This window comes from Arabidopsis lyrata (assembly GCF_000004255.2).
Source record: "Arabidopsis lyrata subsp. lyrata unplaced genomic scaffold ARALYscaffold_8, whole genome shotgun sequence".
Classification (NCBI taxonomy): domain Eukaryota; kingdom Viridiplantae; phylum Streptophyta; class Magnoliopsida; order Brassicales; family Brassicaceae; genus Arabidopsis; species Arabidopsis lyrata.
In genome coordinates, this window is record NW_003302548.1 from 13,051,002 (window position 1) to 13,075,786 (window position 24,785).

Sequence of the window (24,785 nt, forward strand, 5' to 3'; positions counted from 1 at the left end):
TTTTGACTAAGAGATACCTGGGATGTTTGCAACGTATCGACGGCCTTTTCCACATCCGAGAACTTTTGTGATATGTCCGACATGGTTTGCTGCATAGCTTTGAGGGTTTCGGCCAATGATGTATCAACGGCGTCTCCTCCGAACATTGTTGCTTATCTCGGAAATGTAGTAAAGAAAAAATCTGACCACTCAAGAATCCTCGTTCCCCACAGACGGCGCCAAAATGTGGATGTCAGATTCACACACTCAAGTATTTTTATTAAGTAGGAAAGATTACTCTTGAGGGACAAAAATGAATCTGTAAAAACTTATGAGTTGCTACGAAAATTGCTATAGTATTTCTTTCTTGAGAGGAAGATCCCCCTTACATGGCCATTGGCCTTTGTATTTATACATAGGAAAATGACATTAAAATGGCTAATTAAGTATAATTATTCTCTCTTAAATGTGTCCGTTTTGATCTTTGGCTTTGATGCTTCAACGTTTGAATTTGAGTTGACTCTGATCTTCATGGGCCCCGCCTTTTGGCCCAAATGTCCTTAAACCGACTCAACCGTGACTTCGATGCCGAACTCATGCCGAAATGCAGTCACTTCGGATTTTCCTTGTGGCGATACCCACTTCGACTGTTCCTTTGGCTTACTAATCCGACGGGCTTTATCCTTTATGGGTCTTCATCTTGTCTACGTGGCAATCTTTGGTTGGTCCCGGACTTCTGGTGCGGGATCCGACACCAACAACAACAGCTTATCGCTATTAGGTATGTTAATGAATAATCAATATATTATCCGCTATTTTGTTTATGCACTATCAAACAACCATTAAATGCTTTAAACTGTAGGTGACGAAACACTGGCACACTTTTACTCTGATCCTGATGGCTCTCTGATTATGGATCCTCAACCTATCACAATGATAGATAAAGGCAAAAGTATCATGATAGAGGACGGATTATCAACTAAAGAAATAGGGATGCCATCAACTAACACAAGAGTATCGGAGGTACAGAGGAATGAGATGATCGTGAAGGATACACCTGTGCCAACGGTATTCTATGACAGAGATGCACCCCCATACAAAAATAATTAAAAAAAAAATTGAACAGAAGCGATGGAACAATGTAAAAAGGAGGGACTTAATTATCGCTTCCTCTATGCATATCCATTGATATTTCTCTTAAAATAAAAAGGAAATGATGGCAAAAACAAATTACTAAATTAGGAAAGAGTTGGGAAATAAAAAAGGAGCGGAGGGCTTGAGAGAAAATAAGAAAAGAGTTACGAATACTACTTTTTGTCGTCTGTTGTTTCGTCTTCATCGCATTGCGCCGCCTTGTCATACTCTGCGTCTCTCTCAAGCACGCTCCTTCGATCTTCCTCTTGGTGGTACTCTCGTTTCTAATTGTAAGTTCTCTTCAATTCCTTTTCCAAACGTTTGTGTAGATCTTGGAATCGAGTAATTAGATCGATAAACCCTAGTTCTCGGGATACAAATCGTAAAGTCTTAAAATTTAGGAATCAAATCTTATTGTAAGGTTTTTGGTAGTGAAACCCAGTTTGATGAATCGTCGCATCTTGTAGAATACCCTAATTTCGAATCCCTGTGATTAGGGCTAAACCCTATATTGTTATATTGTTTCAGATTTGTATTTGTTGAAGATGAATATTTGGTTTTAAATTTCTGGTTATTTTCTTGTTAATGCAGAGACATGTCTAATTCAAAGGACGAGAAAGCACAAGTTGCAGCTGATAAAATCAAGGCTGCAACACTTACTGCTGCTAAAGGTCTGAGTCGTACTCAAGCGGAGCGAGCAGCAGCTGCAGCGGCGAGAAACGTTAACGCTTATGGGCAAAAGGAAGAAGGTCCCAGTAGATGGCAGGAGAAAAGAGAATTAAAGAGGCAGATGTATTTGATGAGTACCGAGAAAGCGGTTAGGCTTGGTGAAAGGAAAGACAAAACTATGTCAGTTTCTGCCGTGGGAAGCAGTGCTTCGGCTGCTTCACTGTGCCAGAAATGTTTCCAAACTGGACATTGGACTTATGAGTGTAAGAATGAAAGGGTTTATATCTCGAGACCTTCGAGAACCCAGCAGCTTAAGAACCCTAAACTGAGAATGAAGCCTTCGATTGATGATCTTGATGGTAATGATGATGATGATGATGAAGAAAAGCTAGATGCAACTAATGGGAAAGCGGAAGTGGAGAGGCGGTCTAAGAAGAGTAAGAGAAAGCATAGGTCAAAGTCTGATTCTGGAAGTGACAGTGAAGCCTCTGTGTTTGAAACAGATAGTGACGGCTCATCTGGAGAGAGTAGTTCAGAATACAGTTCATCTTCGGACTCAGAGGACGAAAGGAGGAGGAAAAGAAAGGCGAAGAAGAGCAAGAAGAAACAAAAGCAGAGTAAAGAAAGGCGAAGAAGATACAGCTCTTCTTCGTCGGAGTCATCTGAGTCAGAATCAGCTTCGGACTCAGATTCTGATGAAGATAGAAGCAGAAGAAAGAAGAAGAGCAAGAGGCACAGCAACAAACGTCGTTGAATTGGTTTTCAGGAAATCAGAAAGTGGATGAAAATTCTTATATGCCTTTTTAGAATGAATCATTTTGTTCTACATGAAGAAAACTCACTGCTTCTTTCTTCTTTTTCCTCAAGTTCGTTTTTTCGTTTGTCAGCCATTTATGGCTGTGTTGTAACAAACTGATGAATCTTAGAATCCCCTCAAGTTTTCATAGCTCAATAGTTTCTTGGAGAATGTTGTAATGTAAACCTTAACAAAATAGCTTTGTGTTGTTATGATAAAGAGATTTTAGAGACCGTGGGTTTTAGCATATATTCGAAGGATGGAGACGGTTCTTTGGCAATGAATGGAAATTATCTACTGTTATCACTCTATAACTAAAAAAAATAGCCACATCGATCCAAATTATATCACTAAATTGTGCTAACAAAACAACAATTGGAAAATAATCAGTTCAAACAAAAGAGTAAGGAATTAGGATGATTGTTTGTGCAAAAATTATCCTCTTAAAATCATTCGCTGAAATATACAAATAGTGAGTAAAGTTAAGAGCTTGTTTTGTAAATATCCATAATTATGTATCTTACATAAATAGTTACATTAAGTTTGTAGTAAAGTCTCTCTCTCCCTAGTCTCCTTCCTCACAGACTGATCCCTCTCTGAAGATTATACTTGTTTGCTCGGGCTTCCACTTTGTGTTCACCTTGTAAAGTTTTAACCTTTTCTCAATCTCTGCGGTTGATACACCTCTAAAGCCCATATTGCACACAAAGTGTTCGATAAAATGCCTAGCTGAGATTCGAGCTGGGAAAAAATTGCATTTAACTGGTTTGTTCCTCACTTCATTCCTCAAGTTCTTGAATTCTTCTCAAATAGGAATCCTCTAGAGTTATAATTTAGGAAGATGACTATTTAATCGCATCCATTTAGTTGGTTGTTTGATGATAAACAGTTTTGGTTTTGTTGATTTGATTCATTTCTAGCTGCTGAGGAAACAAGTGAAAAAATCTGAAAATGTTGCGTAACATGATGATGCCTTGGAACAGAAGCAATCACAATGTAGTTGGAATGTTAACAAGGCATTTTGCCACGAAACCGAAACCCAAGATGAAACCAATCGAGTTGAACACACCACCGGAGCAAACACAGACGATCACTCGAGTTATCTTTGATATTTTGAAGGATCATGGACCTCTCACCATTGCTGAAACTTGGGATCGTGTCAAGGTATACACTCTTTTTACATTACCAGATGCAATTTCTTAGACGTTTTGGATTGACTAACAAGTAGAGAATGAATGTTTCTCAAATCTGTTCCAAAGGTAGAAAGAGTGATAGATATATCTCAAACCCAATTTGGGACTGAAAATTTTCATTTGGCCAAAGGCAGAGCATTTTAAGATTAATGGGCATTTATTTCAAAACCATGTGGCGATGCCACTCTTTCTCGATAAGAGATGATCTTAAGTTCATCGTTGGAGGTCTGGAACTGAATTTTGATACCTATAATGGCGCTATTCTCAATCTGCCAGAGGTCAAGAATGTGAACTTTGATTGAATTCTATCTTAAAACACGTGGCGATGTCACTCTTTTACATTATCAGATGCTTCCACTTTCTTTCTTTGAGGTTTTAGATTGAGATAACTATAGGTAGAGAATCTTAGACTCTATCTCATAACCAATTGGTGATGTGTTAAGTAACGATAACTCATAAACCGTATTAGGTTAAGAAGTGGAATAGTTGTTGGTTAGCTTTCTTTCAGATTATGCAAGTATCACCACAACACAAAGTGTAGTTTTCAATATGATAATTGGTATAAATTGTTTTGAACAGGAAGTGGGATTAAGAGGGCTAACGAGCAAGCGTCACATGAAGATTATACTAAGATGGATGAGAGAGAGACAGAAGCTGAAGCTGATATGTAACCATGTTGGTCCTCACAAGCAATTCTTATACACTACTTGGTTCACTAAACACAACCCTTCTTCTAAATTCCCTAAGTCACCGGAAAATCTCACAGGAAAATCCTCTAGCCACCCTAAACTGCCCTGAGCCGAGACTGTTAGGCTTTGTTTCTTGAATCTTCGTTTTACGGTAATGTAATTAAAATGTGTTTCTTGACAAGTTTCTCTCAATGTTTCTGCTTATAAACAATCTTGTTATCATTTTATTACATTCAGTTGTGACTCATTCATAACTTCATAAGGTCTCACCGATACCTTAGGTAGAAATAGGAAAATGGGATGGAAATTAGAATGATATATGTACCCCAGATAGAATAAGACACACTGTCTTGTGTCTTCTTCTTGTTAAAGAGTACAATCTCCGAAAATGCAAAGCCCGGCAGGAGACTGTTTTAGAACCTTGCTCTAAGTAGTCTCTCGATGAGACTTTCAAAGTCACTAAACTCAAATATGATTAGTATAATTGCTGGAATCAGGTACTTGTGTTATTCTTATTTTGAGAGAGACAAACAAATATATAAATAGTTACACCTTGTATACAAAACTGCTTTTCAAGTTTCTTAAATCTCTGAAGAAGGTGCGGACTAAGGATCGGACATTCCTGCCAACATTCTTGTTGTTCCATGACCAGAGCATTGTTCTTTCTGGTCACTGGAACAATGTTGTAAAACTATATACATAACACTTAGTGAATCCTCAAAAGGTAAATGATCAAAAGCAGGATTGTCAATCATGGCATTGACAAAGACCTACATATATAGTTGGTTCTTCACATTATCGTTTTTTATTCTTTCTGGTCACACTTCCCTCAATGTAGTCTGTGATCTGACTAGTCACACATAATCAACATATGCACCACTCTTAAAATGTGGCTATGGAGTTTGACGAAACAGTCCGATCACAAAGTGAACAGAATCTGACTGATCACATAACCAAACCCTTGAATGTGGCTATGGAGTTAACAAAGCTGACCTGCTAGCAGAGGAAACATCGCTAAAGAGTTTATTTTTATACCTAGCTCTGAAAAATTGTCCATCACTTAAAACTCACTGAATGATTTTGATTGGAGCTTAACCTTGACAGTGTTTCTAAAACAGCTAGCAATATCTATCACTCAGTTTACTACTGACTAGAGCAACCACATCGTCTTCTAATTGTTCAAAAATCAAAACCAAGTTTCAAAGTGACCTTGGTCCAGAATTTATCTATAAAAAACGTTGGTTCCATTTCCAATACGGTTTCTCTCTTAGAGCATACATTACATTTGTAGAAAGATATATCTTTTGGCCATTTGCATATAATGTCCAAAATTTCATCTGTTGTTGTACTATTTGCAGAAAACGAAATTATTCTCAAATTGGGTTGAATCAGTCAACGGAAGATGATTCTCTGTTTTCCAAAGCATCAAATGTTTCTGACCTCTCCAATCTCTCTTTACTTACAATTCAAAGAAGAAAAAAAGATTTTCTCCAACTAACCCTAAACCTAAAATTTTCTAACTGAAGGAAAAAAGACCCTAAAAATTCTCTTCTGCCATTGGAACCAGAGTTTTTAAAAAATTGCAGACACCCTAACTAAATAATTTGGAAACATGAGTCTGTTTATCTACATAAGCCGCTATGAGGAGGATGATAAGCTACGAAGAAGGTAGCATGCGGTCGAACCAGTTAGAGAGATTTGAGATTTTGGCTGCTACGCTTTTATTTCGACCAAAGAAAGTTTCTGCATTCGACAACATAACTGCTACGTCGTGTCTTAATGCTTCCACACTTCGGTAATAGTTGTTCTCAAGCCTTGATCTGATTACTTCAAGAGACAAAGGAACTGGGAACCTGCATAATGAATCCATAGAACAAAACCGTGTCAGCTTCGGCTCCACCAAAGCCTCTTCTAGTGTTGTAGAAATTTACCTGTTGGTGTAGCTGGAGTTTCCCACGGTCTGGTTCAGTTTTCGGAGGCCATAAGAATCCTGAAACAAATTACTCGACATTAATGTCATATTGTTATGTTCTTAGGATAATGTTGTGCCTTAATCCACTAAGCTTTAGACTCTAGAGTAGGGTAACTAAAACCCGAGTATAAAGAGTGTGATCTATAAAACCAACTAAGCTAATGAGCTATTAAATTCATTAGGATCACATACCTGGGTTCTTTTGTCTGAAGTCTCTAACTTTGTTAAGGCCGAGAGCAAACGGTTTCGTTGCTCATCATCAATGTGAGGCGGCTCCCACTTGGTATCAGCATCAAAAAGCTCCCAGGGACTGTGAAGATGTGTCTCGGCAGGGTCACTCTTGTACTTAACAGTGTACCTCTCCCACGGACTATCAGGAAAATCAGGTGATTTGGGTTTCACAGCTAGAATCCGTCCTTCCCACCAACTACCATCTTCTTCGCCTTCGTCTCTCCACCAAACCTTACACTTATCCCTGCAAGTCCAGTTCCTCTGTATTGCTGCTTCATACCGACTTCTTTCCACAAGAAAATCTGGAAAGGTCACCACCTCAGGCAACGTAAGTTTGAAAGCTTTGTTGAACACTTCGGAGTTTGGATCGATGACCTTAAGTATCATTTTGCAGCAGCTATCCCCAGAACCAGGAAGAGTTGCATATTCAAGACTTTCCACTTTACAAATTTCCACAGCCTTTATATTTCCTCCTTTTATTGAAGTCCAAGGAGCCACCTCCCTCAGGGAGCTAAAGTTTAAGTATTCTTGATGCCCCTGAAATATACGAGTAACAGCCGCAGATAAGAGAATTGATACCAAAGGTTGACTACACGAAACAACAGATAAAATTACCACCAAAACTTACCTGTCGCAAATACGCAACTTCATCCCCCATTTGTGGAATATAACGAGAACCCTCTTCATGTATCGATAATGTCAACCAGGATACATTTTCTATTAACTGTTGCGGCTTCTTTGTTTCAATAGGTTTAGTTTCACTAAAAGGATAAGTGGACTTTCTATTTCTTGTGGATCTCAAACGAAGTGTTGCCCCAGAAGCAGATCTCAATTCTTCCTGAGAGTTTTGGTTTCCACGTGAATCACTTATTTTATCTTGGATGTGTGTCAAACTGCCTTCCGACTTCTCTAATCCATTCAACTGAGTCCCATGGAACCCATTAGAGGCACCTTCATGGGACTTAGAGCCACTACCCTGATCCTGACTACAAGAACCTGGACTGATTTCTTTAGTAATAGCAGCATCCCTGTCTAAGTTGTTGTTATACTTCCGTGACTTTCGTCTATAGACAAAATCAAACATCCGTTTAGGATGTGAGTGTGACACAGGAACATCATTAGCAATTGAGAGCGCATCACTGATCTGAGGATTTAATTCCAGAACACAGTCATTTCGCAGAGATATCTCTGTCCCAACCACACCATCCTTTTGACAGTCCAATGCCAAATCACATTTAGCGTCTTCAAAACCATCATTTAATGCATCAGAGCCACCAGTCTCTTGATCTATTGATAAGGGTTTTCCTTCTTGCCTCAAAGATGTATCCGGAGCCCTTGAAACTCTCTTGGAGCGTATCCTCAATGTCGTTGAGATTGGTGGAAGGCTATCAATTAGATTGTGCCGGTGACCGGTTACATCTTGAGAACCGTTAGAGGCCCTGTCATCAGCCAGTCGACTTGGTGACCCATCCAGTTCTGGATATCGCTTCCCACCATTTGGCAAACCACTGGAGATCACCGTGTCAGTGTCAACTGCCATGCCATCTATATCTGTTTTCAATTCCAAACAACTAGGTGCTGTAACACCATTTCCATGGTGATTTGCATCTTCCTTAAGATTATTTTCCTTTCCCTCCGGGTCAGAGCCCATAAGTTCATGCGATGATATTGCTTCACCTCTTATTCGCTTCGTTGTACGAGCCTTAACCATTCCCCATTTGACTTTACTTACATCTAGCCCTTCAAATTGATTTGTGTGAATATCAAGGTTCCCAGGAATCCTCGAGTCTTCAGCACAGCCGTTCCCTAAAGTTGGAGTTGGAACATCAGAAGATGATCCAGGTAGGTTCTCCAGTAAAGTAAGCTTATCTGAATTCCTAACAGGAAATCTAAGAACCAATCTCCTCCTTTCAGTAGGATGAGTTTCTCTGATATCACATTGTTGAGCCCCATCATCTGAATCACATACGAGGATATTTTTCCCCTTCGATTGCTTCCCATGCCCATTTAACAAAGCTACTTCAAGTTCACTATCCCCAGTGCCTGAGTCTTGTGTTGTCGATTCACTTTCTGATGAATCACTCAATTCAGAGACCTCTTCCTCTTCTGCATCTTTAGATGTACCTGTAATCTTAGAAAACCAAGAGAGAGCATTTCGTGCAGCTGCTCGCCTAGGTCTGGACGATTTAGATTTTGAAGATTTCCTTTTCGATTCTTTACGACCACTCCTAGATTTCCTGGTACGTTTTTTGTTGCTTGGAGCTCCCTCAAGCTCATCAAAGTTCCTCTTTTTGACGCGCCTACCCGAAGAAGTCATGATCCCAGCCTGGTAAAGAGGTTAAAAGGGATTAGAAGCCTATTTAGGCACAAGATCAAAGCAATATTACAAAATACTCACTTCTTTCTTATCTTTTTTCCTTTTGGATCTTCTAAGGCTATTCTGATGATCATCATCCTCATCGCTTTCACCGGAACTGGAACCTGACTCACCAGAGGTTGAAGAATTTAAACATTCTTGCTCTTTTCCAGACGAATACTCCTCTGGCACATTGTATTCAGAGTCGTTTTCATCACTTAAGATATCAACTTCTGGTTCCCACTCCATTACATCTATAAATTCTGGCAACGGTTCGGCTAAGTCTAGATCTGCCAGAGGTGGCATTTGGTAATCTTGATCTAAAGTGATATCTGGCCCGACAGCAAGCTTCAAAGAAGATGGTCGCCATTCTTTGCCTAAGGCGCCGAGTCGTCGTTTCTGAAACGTGGTCTGATATGGCTCTTCATATGGAATCATCCCTAGAATGCAGAACAATAGAGAGTGAATGATATGCTCATCCTCAGTGGAAGGATCCACAAAGCATTTAGAATCATAGTAAAAGAAATTAAAACCTGAATCGCAAAGAGGATCCTCCATATTTCGACGATAAGGTTGAAGCTGAGATTCCTGAATCAAAGTTTCCAAATTCCAATTAGTGATTACATTATGCCTATAATGGCAGAATTATAAGTAGACCCACTAGAAGGGGAAGAAAAGATGATCCCCTTACCTGGTCAAGGACATTACCATATATGTCCTGAATTAATGGCCGATAATCCCCCAGGAAGAACTGCAAGATGCACAGAGCAGTTATAAGAAAATTATATTTTTGCGTAAAGCCGGCTTGCTTAGAGGAGGTGACTGGGGCAAGTAGAACTAAAACATTTCAATAATGTTTAGTAGGAATGTATGGATGTGAGATTTTTCTATAATGTTTAGTAGATATGGTTCCTATATCTTCTCTACGGTTTTATTGGTTTTAGCCCTATATACAGAGATCTTTAATGTTTATTGAATGTTTTGATCGAGTAGAGATATTTTTCTCTCCGATTAACAGAATTAGTAGAAGTACAGTAATGAAGCTTTCTCCACAATTGAAGTTATAATGGTACCTGATCATATTTAGCATCTTTTTGAGAATCCCCTTGGCCTGTACTTAATATGTACAATTGGCCCACATCATCTGAAAGTATAATTGATGTTCCATCCCTACATTATGAAGCTACAGATTAGCAATCTGATGGAGTAGAAGCATAACGAATACAGCCCAAAAACTATTTGCTTACGGTGAAAACTTCCCATCAACCAACTTGTAGTGTGAAATCTCATATATTTGGATAGGTATGCCTTCCCATATCTAGAAGAAGAGAACAAGTGCTTTAGTAACATAGATGCTGAAGAAGAAGGGATTAGACAGTGAGGAAGGTAAAACTTACATCCCACACTATTGTTTTTCCATCATAGCCAGCACTCATAGCTATACGAGGATTGAAAGGATGGACGTCCATAACATATGTCTACAAACAGCAAGAGGAAATCATATATGGAACACTAAAACTTCACTAGTCATACTTTACAGACAATATAACAAGGCATAAATGACATTAAGCAGAGTTGGGAATGTTTCCAGAAAACGAAAAGAAATTAACTTATGCTTGAAATAATGCAGAGCATTATGGTCTTTTTAGCAGAAGTATGATTTTCGTATTCATTATTTTAGGCATGGGCAAAAATTTCTTGTTTTTTTTTTCACTAAAGTACACGGGTCAAAAGTTTTTGCAATTCCCAAACCTGCCTTAAGATAGAAAGAGAAATATACAGAAGGGATCAAGCACTCACAGATGCTGTATGACCAGTCAAAGAATGTACCAAGCTACCATCAGAGGCATTCCACACGCATATTCTACAATCTTTAACATAAAATTTGATTCTAGTTAGAAAGAGTGGAGCGCTCTAGAAATCGACCTGGATAAACTCAGCCATTAAGAGTGTCAAAATAGTATTACCCATGATAGCGGCAAGGACAAAACGATTATCCAGACTCCAAGCAATCATGTTAACCCCACGGGGTGTAGGTAGGATCCTTTGACGTGGCCCACCTCTAGGAGGTTGAGGAGGCATGGGCGGAGGTGGAACCTTGAGATGATATGCTCGTGTCCATCGGCAGCTTTTTCCCTGAAAGACATAAATAAAGATCTGGTTTTCTGCTCCTATGAAAAAATACTATATGTAATTATAGTCGCAGTTATCTTAGCGAAATTGAATGTTACATGCGATCTCCGCGATCTTGGGATCCAAATGATTGCACTACCATCACGAGAGCATGTAACTATGTTATCATGACAAAACCTAAAAAAGACACCGTGTCAAACACAAAAAACATTAGAAAGAGGTGAAAAGTTAAAAGTAGTTGCATGATTATCTACTAGCAGCAGAGAACACAAACCAGGAATTCTTAAATTTTGGAACATTCTCGTCTTTTGAGTAGTCAGTTACAGAAAATTTAGATCCCGCAGCACAACCACTGGAAAGCACAACAGCAAATGAATAGGATCAAGACAATTAGGATCTCATGAGAAATGTAATTTCAAAAGTGAATAGCCAACCTGAACTGAACATAATTAACATCATTCTCATGTCCAGCTAGAACATCCATCTCATGATTTGGCTGCTCTGGATCATCAGTATTGGTCTTATTAGCACTCCAAACCTGTTACCAAAGAAAATACCTTCTGTAAATTAAGTGAATTCCATTAAATTTGGCGAAAAAACTTATGTGGATTTGCAATTTTGAACTCAAACAAGATACAGACGGGAAACATTTTTCAGTACCGAGTATACTCTAGCAAGAGTGTCAGAACTGCCAGTGACAAAGACAGATCCATTAGCATTGAATGCACAGCAAAAGATTTGGTGACTCTGCTGAGCATTACTAGAAGAAGGGCCACTGTTCTTTCCTGGAATAGGATTCCCTAGTCAGTCCTACAGCTTCCAATAAGTCAACGCAAATATAATTGTAATATGAACGTAAAGCAATCACCATCAGGACTAGGAGGCCTAGGGACATATATCCGGGGAGCAAATTGGGCTCCCCGAGCATCCCATATCCTACATGTACCATCATCAGACGATCTGCAGAGATTTAACAAAGGCTCAGCTTATAAAGATGCCAATGAAATAAAGCACCTTATTCCAAACACCCAAATAGAATCTCAAGACAACATAAAGACACGAGTAATGACATAGTAGAGATAGAATCTACAGCTTAAATAATAAAGTAATATCATAAATTCCATCTAAGGAAGTATGAATCAGAGTGCATTTAACTTTCCAGCTTGTGACCAATAGGTTAGTTGATTCAAAATCTCAAAACAATAGACATAGGCAAACACCAAATCAATAGCATGAAAACAAGTGACAAAACATAATAATTATCAATAATTCTTCAAAGAAGGAGGGAAAATAATGCACCAGCTAGCATACATGATGCCAAAAAGAACGAAGAATTCTTACGAGAGAAGCTGGTATGGGGATCCAGGTCTGGGACTAAATGCAATAGCAGTAACAGCTCCAGTATGTCCACGGAGGACAGAAACTGGTAAGCCATCTGGCAATCGCCACTACAAAAATCCAGATGGGTGAAGTCATCAAGAGGCTAATATGTGGAAGTCATAATGGCATCATATACAGAGAACAATACAAGAAACTTACAACGCGGATCACACAATCATTCGATGCGGATGCTATGAAAATGTTGTTCGAACTCACAGCAAGATCAGTTATGTCACCCTTACAAATGCACCAAAAACAATTTTTAAGCACCACTTAAAGATACAGTAACAAAATGATGGCATTCTCACAAAGTACTTGGAACTCACTTCATGCCCTCGACAGCTGGCCAGGCAGTATGCAGTATCCATTGACCATACTTTTACAAGGCGGTCATCTGAACCAGTGATTACGTACCTTCCTGAGCGATCTAATATAGCTGCAGCATTTACAGATAGCTTCAGTTATCCAGTTCATCTAAATGATTAGTCTAATATTTAGAAATGGAACTTGACACTAAGATTCATCCCTAAACAATTAAATTATCATACCACAGTACACAGCATTTCTGTGTCCACGTAGCCTCTTGATGTTCTGCATCTTTTGTACCATTGACGATGGTTTTGCAATGACGTAACATGCTGCACGAATTGATGGGGCCCGATGATGTCTGCCAAAACCACCACCAATTTCCCTCAAACTAATACCACGAACCTGATCAGCATGCATATGAGGCCAACGCATGCCAATAGGTGGTGCTTTGAGATCACTTCCAACTATTTCCTTGTCAGCTGCAAAACCAAACAAAGTAGCTTATCAAAGAGAATTTAGTAAACACTAAAGAAGCCCCAAATAATTTATAAGAGACCTTGGTATTGTTAATATGTTATTATATACATATGCAAGCATATATATGTATGAGTCTATGTCTGTGCATGTGAGTGAGTTAAACGTGCCAATAAAACAATAACAAATTTTAGAAATCACCTACAGCTCAAAAGGGAGAACGAGCCAGTGCCTAAAAGTGTTGGAACACCAGCTCCAATCATTTTATTTCCATCACCGATCCCTCGTGAGGGATTAGGCCTATTCGAAACAAAGACCAATTGCTTTAGAAGCTCCACCAGGTGATCTTTTTTTACATGAGAATACCTGAGAGTGCACATACAATGTCATAAAACAAGTTAAAATTTTATGGTGAGAAGAACCCTAAACCCAGTCATTCACAAATTAGAAAATAGAAAAACGACATGAATTAGGAGAAATGGATGACATATGATTAACTTCTTCACTTAAAAATTCATTTAAAATTCATATTAGTATTACAATCAGTGAGAGTAACACTATTAGTTACCTTTTAGCCAACTCAGTATAGTTCAAAGGAAAGGAATTGCCATCATCATTCTCATCCCCACTAGACAATCCACTCCTCGAGTACCAAGCATGATATCTTCGAGGAAGAAGCTCATGTTCAAGAAGTTCATGTCGCAAGAGTGCATAAGTTTTCTGGCATGGCCCAGATGAAAGTAAGTGGAGTATCAAAAAGTAAACTTCACGGAGGTCTAAATCAATGTTAGGCGCAACAACTTGAGCAATATCAGGGTCTGGAATCTGCACATTCCCTGGCAATTTTCTGGAGAAATTCAACGGCTTCATAGGGAGTGAAACTGAATCGCCTTTTGGAGTATTTTTCCTAAGAGCCATTAGACCCTGTCAATTTTCCAGACACTGACGTCAATCATCATTGCAAATCCAACAGCTAGAACATAAATAGACAAACAAAAAACATCACGAAGATATTATACTTCCAACCAATAAGAGAAGTGAAAATAAGATCCTGGGAGATTTTTCAGTTAGTTCTACTCTATGGAAAATTACATATAATTTTCAAACCTAAGGGGATCGCAGATAACATCAAACCTTATGCATCTCAAAATCTTTGAGTGTACTAAAACCTGCTCACCAAGTAGTTCCTATTAATTCTTCGCAGCAAACTATCTAAACCACTATAGGATAAATGAAAAAGTGTAATATCCATCCTTGTACTAATGCTTAAATCTGTCTACTCCATCCTTATACCAATGTTTAAAATACAATCTTTGACGATTACAAGGATCATTTCTGGAACCAGAAGGGACTTAAAACTACATAACTCAAGTATCCAAGACCAAGAACTCGAACAAATACACTTCGAAAGTATATTAAATGAATAAGAGAGCTTAGAAAGTATATACTCTAAGATATATAAGGTTCCATAAGAAGTCCTGAGAACCAAACAATATCCTAACCCACAACACACACATATATATACATGCCAAAGCATTCCATGAACAATAGTACAAGTATTTACACCAAATCTACATCTGAACAAATGAATAAGAGAGCTTAGGAAGTGAACCTCTGTGATGCCGCGTGAGCCAAGGAGAACTACGATCACAAAGCAAACGAAACACTCTTAGAAAGAACTCCAAAACCATAACACATTGTCTCTGCAACAATCAAAAAAACAGAAACCCTAAATTTGAATTACCCCATCTCTAATCACCAAAGACCCCAAACGCAAATTAAATAAAAACATTGCAATAGAGAATCAAGATTGAACAAAGCACATGCACAATGCCAACATCAGTTCCTCTATACAATCAAAAAACTCCCCACAATTCACAGATTGAAAAGAGAAAATTTTGACGAACCTCTTGAAGTCTTCTCTGTTCGAGAAAAGGCGGCGGTTATAGAGTCGTCGAAACCTCTAAAGCTTCGTCTGGATTTGAAAAATGGAAGACAAAAATCTAGATACCGAGAGAGTCGAAAACGAGAAATTGATATTAGGGTATTGTGAAGATGGAGGATCAGAATCAAAAGAAGCAGAAAGTTTCAATCTTGCTGAAGCTTTTTAGTAGTTTTTGCGTTATTCGGTTTTTTAGTGTTTTTTTGGGCAAAACAAAATTTCGGCAGAAGAAGGCGAAAGGATTGTGGAAGCACTGGATAGAGAGAGAGACAAGGCAAAAGAAACAGAGCACAAAAAAAAAAAACGAACTCGACCTAAAACGCTGCGTTTTGCTGATTTCATTCAATGGGTCACGTGCCATGTGGCCCATTATCATCAATTCATCATTCCGTTTTTGGTTTATATTATTTGTTACTATATAGTTACCCACAAGTGGCTGTAGTTTAGTGGTAAGAATTCCACGTTGTGGCCGTGGAGACCTGGGCTCGAATCCCAGCAGCCACATTTTTTTATAATATTTGAAAGAGGCCGAAGTTGGGACTTGTAGATTTTTTGTAGCAATTTATTTTTCCATCTATCTAATGGGCCGACATTTTTATGGACAAACAAATTGGATTAAGATTTGCACCAAATCTAACTAATCAAAAAATTAAACCTATTGCACTGAAATCAGATTTCTTTTTTTTTTTTTTTTTGTCATCGAAATCAGATTTCAGTTAAAACCAAACAATAAATAGGATTTAAGGGTTATTAAGAAAAGAAAAAGACAGAAATTTTTTAATACTACCTCTATTTCAAAATAAACCAGATGATGTCTACTACAAAATCAATAATCTTATATTTTTTTATAATTTTTGTTGGGTCTAATTATGTATGTTTAGCGCATAATAATCATTGCATATCATCATATTCTAATTATTAAGTAAAAATAAAAATTTACATTACCCTATATAATAACTCAATTTTGAATACTCATAGGCCTAAAATTGTTTGTATTCCAAGCTGATTTGATCTACTCTACCTAGAAGCGTAAATATATATGAGAAGTTTGGAAGTGCTTTGTTTTATTTAGCCGATGTGGGACAAATAAAATGTAGAAAAAATAGTAATGTGATTTATTTAATGTTTAAGAAAGTATTACATACGATAGTTTTAAAATATATATTTTGCATATTGTTTAAACTTTAAAGTTATTGTTAAAATTTATTTTAGAAAATCCAATTAATGCTAGTTAAAAAGAAAAAAAATTGATATAATAATAAATGCATCAAAAGAAAAAAACAAAAATACTGCAAAAAATTGTGGTTGCGATTTGTATCCAATATCGTAGAAGATGTCGTTTTACATTATTTTGATTTCCAAAATAAATGTTGATTCAAGATTTTAATATAAATTAGTTGAATACCCTCTCACACTACACATGTAAATTTTATTTGTTTTTAATGTAGTTTGATGTATTGTTTTCTGTTAGTTTTTGATGTAGGTTTAATGTGCCATTTTATATAAAGTACTAAATTTATGGTATTTTATTTAATTTATAGTAATATCACAATTACAACATGATGAGATGCTATGATTGTTAGGCGATCTATATATATATATATAAATATATACCATATAAAGTGATGAACATAAAAATCGTAAGAAATGATATATATATTGAGAAAATGAGGATTTAAGTCTAAAATATGAGATTTAAATCCTATAAAGACTTAAATCCATGCTTATTCATATCTTATACAAAGTAATGGACGGTCTCACGTGTAGACTATATATAGGAAATTGAAGGTTCGCATTTAAGGGAAGTCACGAGTCACGATTTTTCGGCTAGTTTGCGATAGGCATGCAGCCCCTTGAGGTATGTTCTTCTTCTGGAGCATTTCGTGGACCTGACTTTCTGTCCATGTGTTATAAAACGATTGGTGGTTGTAAATTTATCTCCAACAGTGAAAATAAAATTAGTTTTTTTTAATTAGATGAATTTTCTACATATTAACAAAAAATATGAATTTGATATATTTATATAATTTATATATACAGTGAACAGTGAAATTCATACCATTTTTACTGATATCATGCAAAATAAATAGATTATGGAACTTTAAAAAATTTACTAATACCTTAGTCTGTTTAATTAGTACTTTTTCCAATATACAAAATTTAGATTGATTCATGTGTTTTTAAATCTTAAGAGTTTATTATATTATTCTTAAAATAACAAAATATATAGAATCTAGAAAAAAAAATTTTAAATAAGTCAAAAAATATAAAATTGTTATAAACCATATGGATGGACTCCATAACCGGCCCACAGCCCATTAGGGTTTTACCTTATTCTCTGTATCCTGCTATTATCCTTGTATATATATCCCCTTTTCTATTAATGAAAGACACAGTTCACAACACGTTATCAGCACGATAGCCTCTTACCCTAAAAATTAAAAAATCCTGAAACCCTAATTCTCTCTCACAAAAACCAAAACCAAAACCCTAGCTGTCTCTGCAAACAAAATTTTAAACTCTATCGAGATAAGTTTTCTGTTCATATTTGTTTCTGCACGAATTTTGCACGGATTATCTGTTATCAATCCTGTCTGTATTTCTGCACGAACTTTGCACAGATGATCTGTTATCTATTCTGTCTGTAGTTTTGCACGAATTTTGCACGGATTATATGTTATCAATTTTGTCTTTATTTCTGCACGAATTTTGCACAGATTATCTATTGTCAATTCTGTCTGTAGTTTTGCACAAATTTTGCACGGATTATATGTTATCAATTTTATCTGTATTTCTGCACGAATTTTGCACAGATTATCTGTTGTCAATTCTGTCTGTAGATTTGCACAAATTTTGCACGGATTATTTATTATCAATCCTATCTATATTTTGTACGATTTATGCACGGATTATATGTTATTGATTATGAACTGTTTTATGCAGTATATTACAGAACCCCTATTTTTTTTCTTTTTACTAATGTAATAGCCATGTTTCTATGAGCAAAATTTTGAGTTTCTCAGGAATCAGGATTATATATATTGAGATTTTGTAGGAGGTCCCAACCAGCTAAGAGACATAACTGTTTCCAATCTCCGTATCAGATCTCGGGTCTCTCTTTCAGTTCTCCAATTAAGATAAATGCTATTTATTTATTATGCTTTATATACATGATCCAATTAAAGTTTGATAAGATAAAATTTGCATGAAAATTGGCACATGTGATTTGATTTATGATTGGAGAATTAATTGAGAAGTTAGTGAATGGAAAGATGTTTAATGGCATGATAGATTGAATGTTTTAATATAAACCCTAGGTTAAACCGAAAGTAAACCGAAACCCTAAATCCTAGGTTAAACCGGTTTAATAAACCCTAAGTCACGGTTTAAGATCAAGCTTCCTATAAATGGAAAGTTTCCAGAAATAGAAAGTTCCATATAAAGAAAGTTTACAGAAATAGAAAGTTTCGTAAAATAGCAAGTTTCCCAAAATAAAAGGTTTCCTAAAATAGCAAGTTTCCCAAAATGGAAAGTTACCAAAATAGGAAACCCCTTCATAAGGAAATATTCCAAAACCCTAAAGTACATATTTGTTTAGGATTCTTTCTAGATGAGAAATAGAAAGTTTCCATATAAGGAAAGTTTCCATAAATAGAAATTTCCATACATAAAACCGAAACCCTAGCAAAAACCCTAGTACTATAAATCGTGGATGCTAAAACCCTAAAACTTAACCGCGAAATCCTAATATCCTAATCTAGTAAGATCCGATTGTTTGGTTGCTGCATACTAGATCAATCTTCTAGGGTTGATTTCATCCATATATATATAACATGATTGTTTAGAAAACACTTGCTGAAGACAAGCATGGCTCGGTCTTAAATACCGCATGACTTGGTCTAACCGATTACATGAGTTCTCATTTAAACTCTATATATTATAGATATCATAAATCAACTATTATGAATACACGGTACTCAATGCCTCTGGTGACAATTATTTAAAATGGGCTTTCGACACTGAGATTGTCCTAAAGGAAAAAGGGCTTGGTGAATCTATTGTAGAAGAAAACAATGTCACTAGAAGAGAAAGATATAAGGCGATTACTAACATACGCCATCACCTCAATGAGAGTCTTAAAATCAGTACCTCACTATTAAGAATCCTCTGGACCTCAGGACAGAGTTGAAAAAAAAAAAAAAATCAATATAACCACCAAAGAACGGTGCTATTACCCAAAAGCCCGATTCGATCGAAAGAATCTCAGATTCCAGGAATTCAAATCCATGAATGAGTATAACTCAGCACTATTTAAAATAGTGTCAATACTGAGATTCCGTGGTGAGGAAGTTACTGAGAATGACTTGCTAGAGAAAGCATTCTCGACCTTTCACACAAACAATATATTGCCTCAGCAACAATATCGTGAAAAAGGTTTTTACCACATATGCAAGTCTAAACTCTTGTTTTTGGGGAGGACTCCTCTGTAGAGAGTGCTAAGGAGTGAGGCTTTGGAGAAACCGTGATGAGAACATTGATTCTGATATGCTACTTGTTGAGCAAACCAATGAGTTATAAATAGTGAAATGAGACCTCCTGGTCCTACCCCATTATCAGAAGCCCGTTGGGCTGAAGAGCCTAAAGAGCCTAAAGAGACTAAAGAGTCTAACCACGTCCAAAGAGATAAGTATCATGGCCACAGTCATGGTAAATGGAATGGACATGGTAGAAGTGGCAATTATAATTTATATGATCAAGGAAACCATTCAATGGTTAAGGCCGCCGACCCGACTTTGGTCGTAATCGAGGTAGAGGCCGCGGTATACCCAAACCACAACACTCAAATAAACTTGTTTGCCACTGATAAGGAATGGGGAAACCATTGGACTAAGACGTGCAGGACACCTAAGCATCTCGTTGATCTCTATCAAGAGAGTTTGAAAAGAATCTAGAAACTCATTTAGTTCATCACGATGGTGAAGAAGATTTCGACCATGAGATAGATGACTATGAGAATTCAATAAACGAAATATCTAAAGACATGGTTCATTAGCCAAATTGCGGGTATAGCTAAATTTAGTGAAGGCTAAGGGCAGGCCCATATTCCCAAGGGCACGCATCCTCAGATGCTTCATATTTACCCAGCTCAAAGGGGCTTGTTGAGTTTCAAAAAAATGTGTTTGAATGGTTTCCACATTGAAACTAAGGGTGAAGGGAACAAAGGATTCCCATATATTACTAAGAGCACCCAAGACCATGAGAAGGTCTTAGAGACTATACCCGCGTCATATATCTTTACTATGCCAAAGTCAATATGATAGAGGCTAATACAGTAAACAAAAGGGTTTACTGAGAAATTCACTAATGGCATGACCGGCTTGGCCAGCCTGGTTCTAACATGATGCGTAAAGCTGATATTAAAATCAAAAAGGCACACTCCTTAAGGACCTCACGTGTGTAGCATATACACAAGGGAAACCCATACTAAGGTCATCACCAGTCAAAGCAACTAGAAACTTGGTGTTTGCTAGATTGATGGCCCAGACCATAAGTCTGTGAGCCCACATACTTAAGACTATATGTCTAGATAATGCTGGTAAATTATGTCCCAAGCGTTTTATGGCTACAGTATGTCCATGAGGGGGAGAGTAGTATACCCCGTGGCACATGTCCATACTTGAACTGACAGTAGCTGCTTGGGGACACACAATATTACATGCAACAAGAGCTTATACACATCAGGCCATTCTAGTGAGCATAGATATTCCCCATCCCAATTGCTAACGGGTCATGAGCCAGACGTTTCCCATCTTAAGACATTTGGGTGTTCAGTCTATGTACCCATTGCACCACCACAGAGAGCAAATGATGGGACCTCAAAAGGGGATGGGAATATACGTTAACAATGATTCTCCCACCATCATTAAGTATCTCGAGCCAAAGGCCAGATTCAAGGATTGTCATCTCAATGAATCCGTTTTCCCAACACTGGGTGGAGAGACTAACAAGCTGGTCAAAGAACTTACATGGAATCAAACATCCTTCACATGGCAAGATCCTCGGACTCCATCAGAGATCCAAAAGACTATATATCTGCAAAAGCTAGCTAAAACAGTTGCCAAGATTCCTATAATGACCCAAAGAGAGTAACAAAATCGTACATACCAGCTTGTAATGCACCAGTACGTATTGATGTTCACAAGGAACACAATCAAGTTGCTACAGAGGCTACAACACGTAAGAAATGTGGTAGACCCAAAAGGTTCCAAAGACAAGAACCCTCGGAAATCAAAGAAAGGTGCAAGGGAAACCGAGAAGGTTCAAGAAACCATAGACATGGCCGGCTAATAGACATAACCCTAAGGTACCAATCAATGAGGTTTGGGACGCCAAACCTCAAGGTCCTGAAGGTGTAAAGAGATCTCTATAAACTATATCATGTCTAGAATACAATGGAACCGAAAAGATGTCGACATCAATGATAATATATTTGCGCATAAGGTAGCAACCGAAATGAATGAGGATCAGGAGCCCACGTCTATACTAGAGTGCACTCAAAGACCTGATTGATTAAAATGGTACAAGACCATAAAACGTGGAGCTAATAATCATTAAGAAGAAGAATGTGTTTGGTCCAATACGAAGGACACCATTCAATGTAAAGCCAGTGGGACAAATGAGTCTTTGTGATTATGTGAAATAAACATAGTGAAAGCGTGATATATCAGACACGGCTTGTCGCACAAGGATTCACACAAAGACCACAAATAGAGGATATATACTCCCATGTGGTGGATGCTAAGACATTTAAATCTTTGCTAAGTCTGGCTATATAAAAGAGAAAGATTTGCGGCTAATGAATGTAATGCCTGCATATTTATATATGTCCACTGGATAAAATATGAGATTACCAGAGGGTATTGAGCTCAAAGATAAGAAAGATTCTCGAGAACATCACTGCATAAGGCTGGACAAATCCTTATATGGACTGAAACAAAGCGGACATATGTGGTATAACCGGTTAAGTGAATATCTCATCAGAGAAGACTATAAAAATGATCCGATCAGTCCATGTATTTTTATCAAGAAGTTTGCAAACAAAGGATTTGTAATCATAGCAGTGTATATGAATGATTTAAACCTCTGGATAATCGCCCAAACAGTTGAGTATATCTAAAGAAAGAATCTCAAATGAAAGACCTAGGCAATAATTAAGTTCTGTTTGGGATTACAACCTGAGTACGTAAATAATGGAATCCTTGTGCATCAAATGGCATACACTGAAAGAGTACTCAAGGAAATTTAATAAGGACCAAGCCCGCCCATTGACCAGGCCCAATGGTGGTGAGAAGCCTCAAATTGGATAGTGATCCACTCAGTCCGGAAATACCATACTTCAGTGCCATAGGAGTTCTAATGAATTTTGCTAGACACACTAGACCAAACATTTGTTTTGCCGTGAGTCTCCTGTCTAAATTTAGTTCATGATCAACCCAAAGGCACTGGAAACGTTTAAAGGAAGTTTGCTTTGGTTTAGTTTGATTTACTAATGCAGGATATTCATAAGATCAGATTATGGCATGGTCAATGAATAGGAACTATGTGTGGCTTGATCCCTTCCAAGGGTACGTAGGCAGCCTTCTTTAAGGCGCATCTACTACTACTACTACTACTACTACATCAAAGACCATCATATTTGAAGACAACACAGCCTGTATTGCTCAACTCAAGGATGGCTACATTAAGAGAGACCGGACGAAGCACATTTTGCCAAAGTTCTTCTTCACTCATGAATTACAGAAGGACGGTCAGGTCAAAGTTCAACAGATCCAGTCAAGTGAGAATTCAGCCGACCTATTCACCAAATCATTGCCGACTTCAACGTTCCGGAAGCTCATTCATCAGATCGGAATGTGCGGACTTAAGGATCTACAGTGATGCTCAAATCAGGGGGAGTAATGCGTGTTGTACTCTTTTTCCTTCACCATGGTTTTGTCCCACTGGGTTTTCCTGGTAAGGTTTTAATGAGGCAACATTCCCCAGCGCATTATAGAGATCCCGGTTTAGTATCGGGCACGGTTATGTCTTCCAAGGGGGAGTGTTATAAACCATATGGATGGACTCCATAACCGGCCCACAGCCCATTAGGGTTTTACCTTATTCTCTGTATCCTGCTATTATCCTTGTATATATATCCCCTTTTCTATTAATGAAAGACACAGTTCACAACAAAAATTGATTAGTTGCAAGTTTGCAACCTATTACTATATTTAGAAATGTTGTCACATATCGGACTCTACAAAGTAGAAAGACTCTTTCATCTATATGAGGGATGATGTTATCTAATAAAATACTTTGCCTAACTAAATGTGAGGGATGATGTTATCTTCTATCCATAATCCATCTATAGACATTAATGATGTCGTTTGCATCCCTATTATATTATGGTAGAATAAACTAAGCAGAGTTTGAGTTGGATAGATTACGCAAGACTTAAACAATTAATGTTCTCTTCTTTGTAACATGATCTCTTCTTTTTTTGAAATAAAGAAAGAATTAATGCCAAAAAAAGGAAAATGTTATGAATCTCGTGTATTCTCTTATTAATGAATGTGGCTACAACTTATTTATATATATATACATATGAGGAGGTTATTACCTGGGCTATGAATACAAAAGCCCACTAACACTTAAACTTAAACCGCCTCTAGTCTCTCTCGCATAGGCCGGACCTTCTAGAACATGGATTAGGCTCACGGTTATGGAGTCCATCCAATATGTGATTTACAACACTCCCCCTTGGATGACATAACCGTGTAGATGCCAAAGGATCTTTGTAATGCGCTTGGGGATGCTGCCTCATTAAAACCTTACCAGGAAAACCCATTGGGACAAAACCACGGTAAAGGAAAAAGAGTACAGCACGCATTACTCCCCCTGTTTTGGTCATCCCTGCAAGTCCTTAAGTCTCCGCATTCCAATTTGATGCGTGAGCTTCCTTAATTTTGTTGTCGGTAGTGCTTTAGTGAAGAGATCGGCTGAGTTGTTGCTTGAACGAACTTGCACCACTTGAACTTCACCATCCTTTTGTAGGTCATGCGTGAAGAAGAACTTTGGTAAGATGTGCTTCGTCCGATCTCCCTTGATGTAACCTTCTTTGAGCTGAGCGATAGATGGCTACGTTGTCTTCACATATGATGGTCTTTGATGTTGTAGTAGCTGCGCCTTGAAGAAGGCTGCCTACGTACCCTTGGAAGGGATCAAGCCACACGTAGTTCCATGCCATAATCTGATCATGCCATAATCTGATCTTACCTGCATCAGTAAAACAAACTAAACCAAAGCAAACTAGACCTTCTTTGGTTAGATCAGTATAGAATAAACCCAAATAAACAAAGTAGGAAGAATAAACTTTAAAATTTAACTAAACCTTCCTTCAAACCTTTCCAGTGCCTTTGGGTTGATCATGAACTAAATTTAGATAAAGGAGGTTCACGGCAAAACATATGTCTGGTCTAGTGTGGCTAG

General features: G+C 37.6%; 3 protein-coding genes and 1 non-coding gene across 4 annotated transcripts; 3 read left to right on the forward strand and 1 right to left on the reverse strand.

Annotated features, from left to right (window-relative positions):
• The first annotated feature begins 1,255 nt into the window (after positions 1-1,255).
• On the forward strand, positions 1,256-2,810 carry LOC9300056 (zinc finger CCHC domain-containing protein 10). The gene is made up of 2 exons (XM_021014304.1): positions 1,256-1,403; positions 1,705-2,810. Exon 2 carries the CDS (start codon positions 1,709-1,711, stop codon positions 2,534-2,536), a length of 828 nt encoding a protein of 275 aa, XP_020869963.1. The 5' UTR covers positions 1,256-1,403; positions 1,705-1,708; the 3' UTR covers positions 2,537-2,810.
• A 172-nt stretch (positions 2,811-2,982) lies between these two features.
• Positions 2,983-4,714, forward strand: LOC9300057. The gene is made up of 3 exons (XM_002863935.2): positions 2,983-3,343; positions 3,499-3,742; positions 4,351-4,714. Exons 2-3 carry the CDS (start codon positions 3,530-3,532, stop codon positions 4,567-4,569), a joined length of 432 nt encoding a protein of 143 aa, XP_002863981.1. The 5' UTR covers positions 2,983-3,343; positions 3,499-3,529; the 3' UTR covers positions 4,570-4,714.
• A 1,105-nt stretch (positions 4,715-5,819) lies between these two features.
• LOC9300058 (bromodomain and WD repeat-containing protein 1) lies at positions 5,820-15,553 on the reverse strand. The gene is made up of 25 exons (XM_021030039.1): positions 15,223-15,553; positions 14,928-15,018; positions 13,884-14,239; positions 13,521-13,681; positions 13,081-13,320; positions 12,859-12,968; positions 12,692-12,769; positions 12,494-12,600; positions 12,021-12,112; positions 11,813-11,937; positions 11,587-11,690; positions 11,427-11,504; positions 11,251-11,329; positions 10,987-11,155; positions 10,820-10,890; positions 10,417-10,497; positions 10,267-10,337; positions 10,093-10,189; positions 9,711-9,770; positions 9,553-9,607; positions 9,062-9,459; positions 7,292-8,989; positions 6,625-7,200; positions 6,392-6,450; positions 5,820-6,313 (listed from the first exon to the last, which is right to left on the reverse strand). Exons 3-25 carry the CDS (start codon positions 14,231-14,233, stop codon positions 6,118-6,120), a joined length of 5,055 nt encoding a protein of 1,684 aa, XP_020885698.1. The 5' UTR covers positions 14,234-14,239; positions 14,928-15,018; positions 15,223-15,553; the 3' UTR covers positions 5,820-6,117.
• Positions 15,554-15,689: 136 nt separating this feature from the next.
• On the forward strand, positions 15,690-15,761 carry TRNAH-GUG. The gene has a single exon. It is a non-coding gene; the product is annotated as a tRNA-His (tRNA).
• Positions 15,762-24,785: the final 9,024 nt, after the last annotated feature.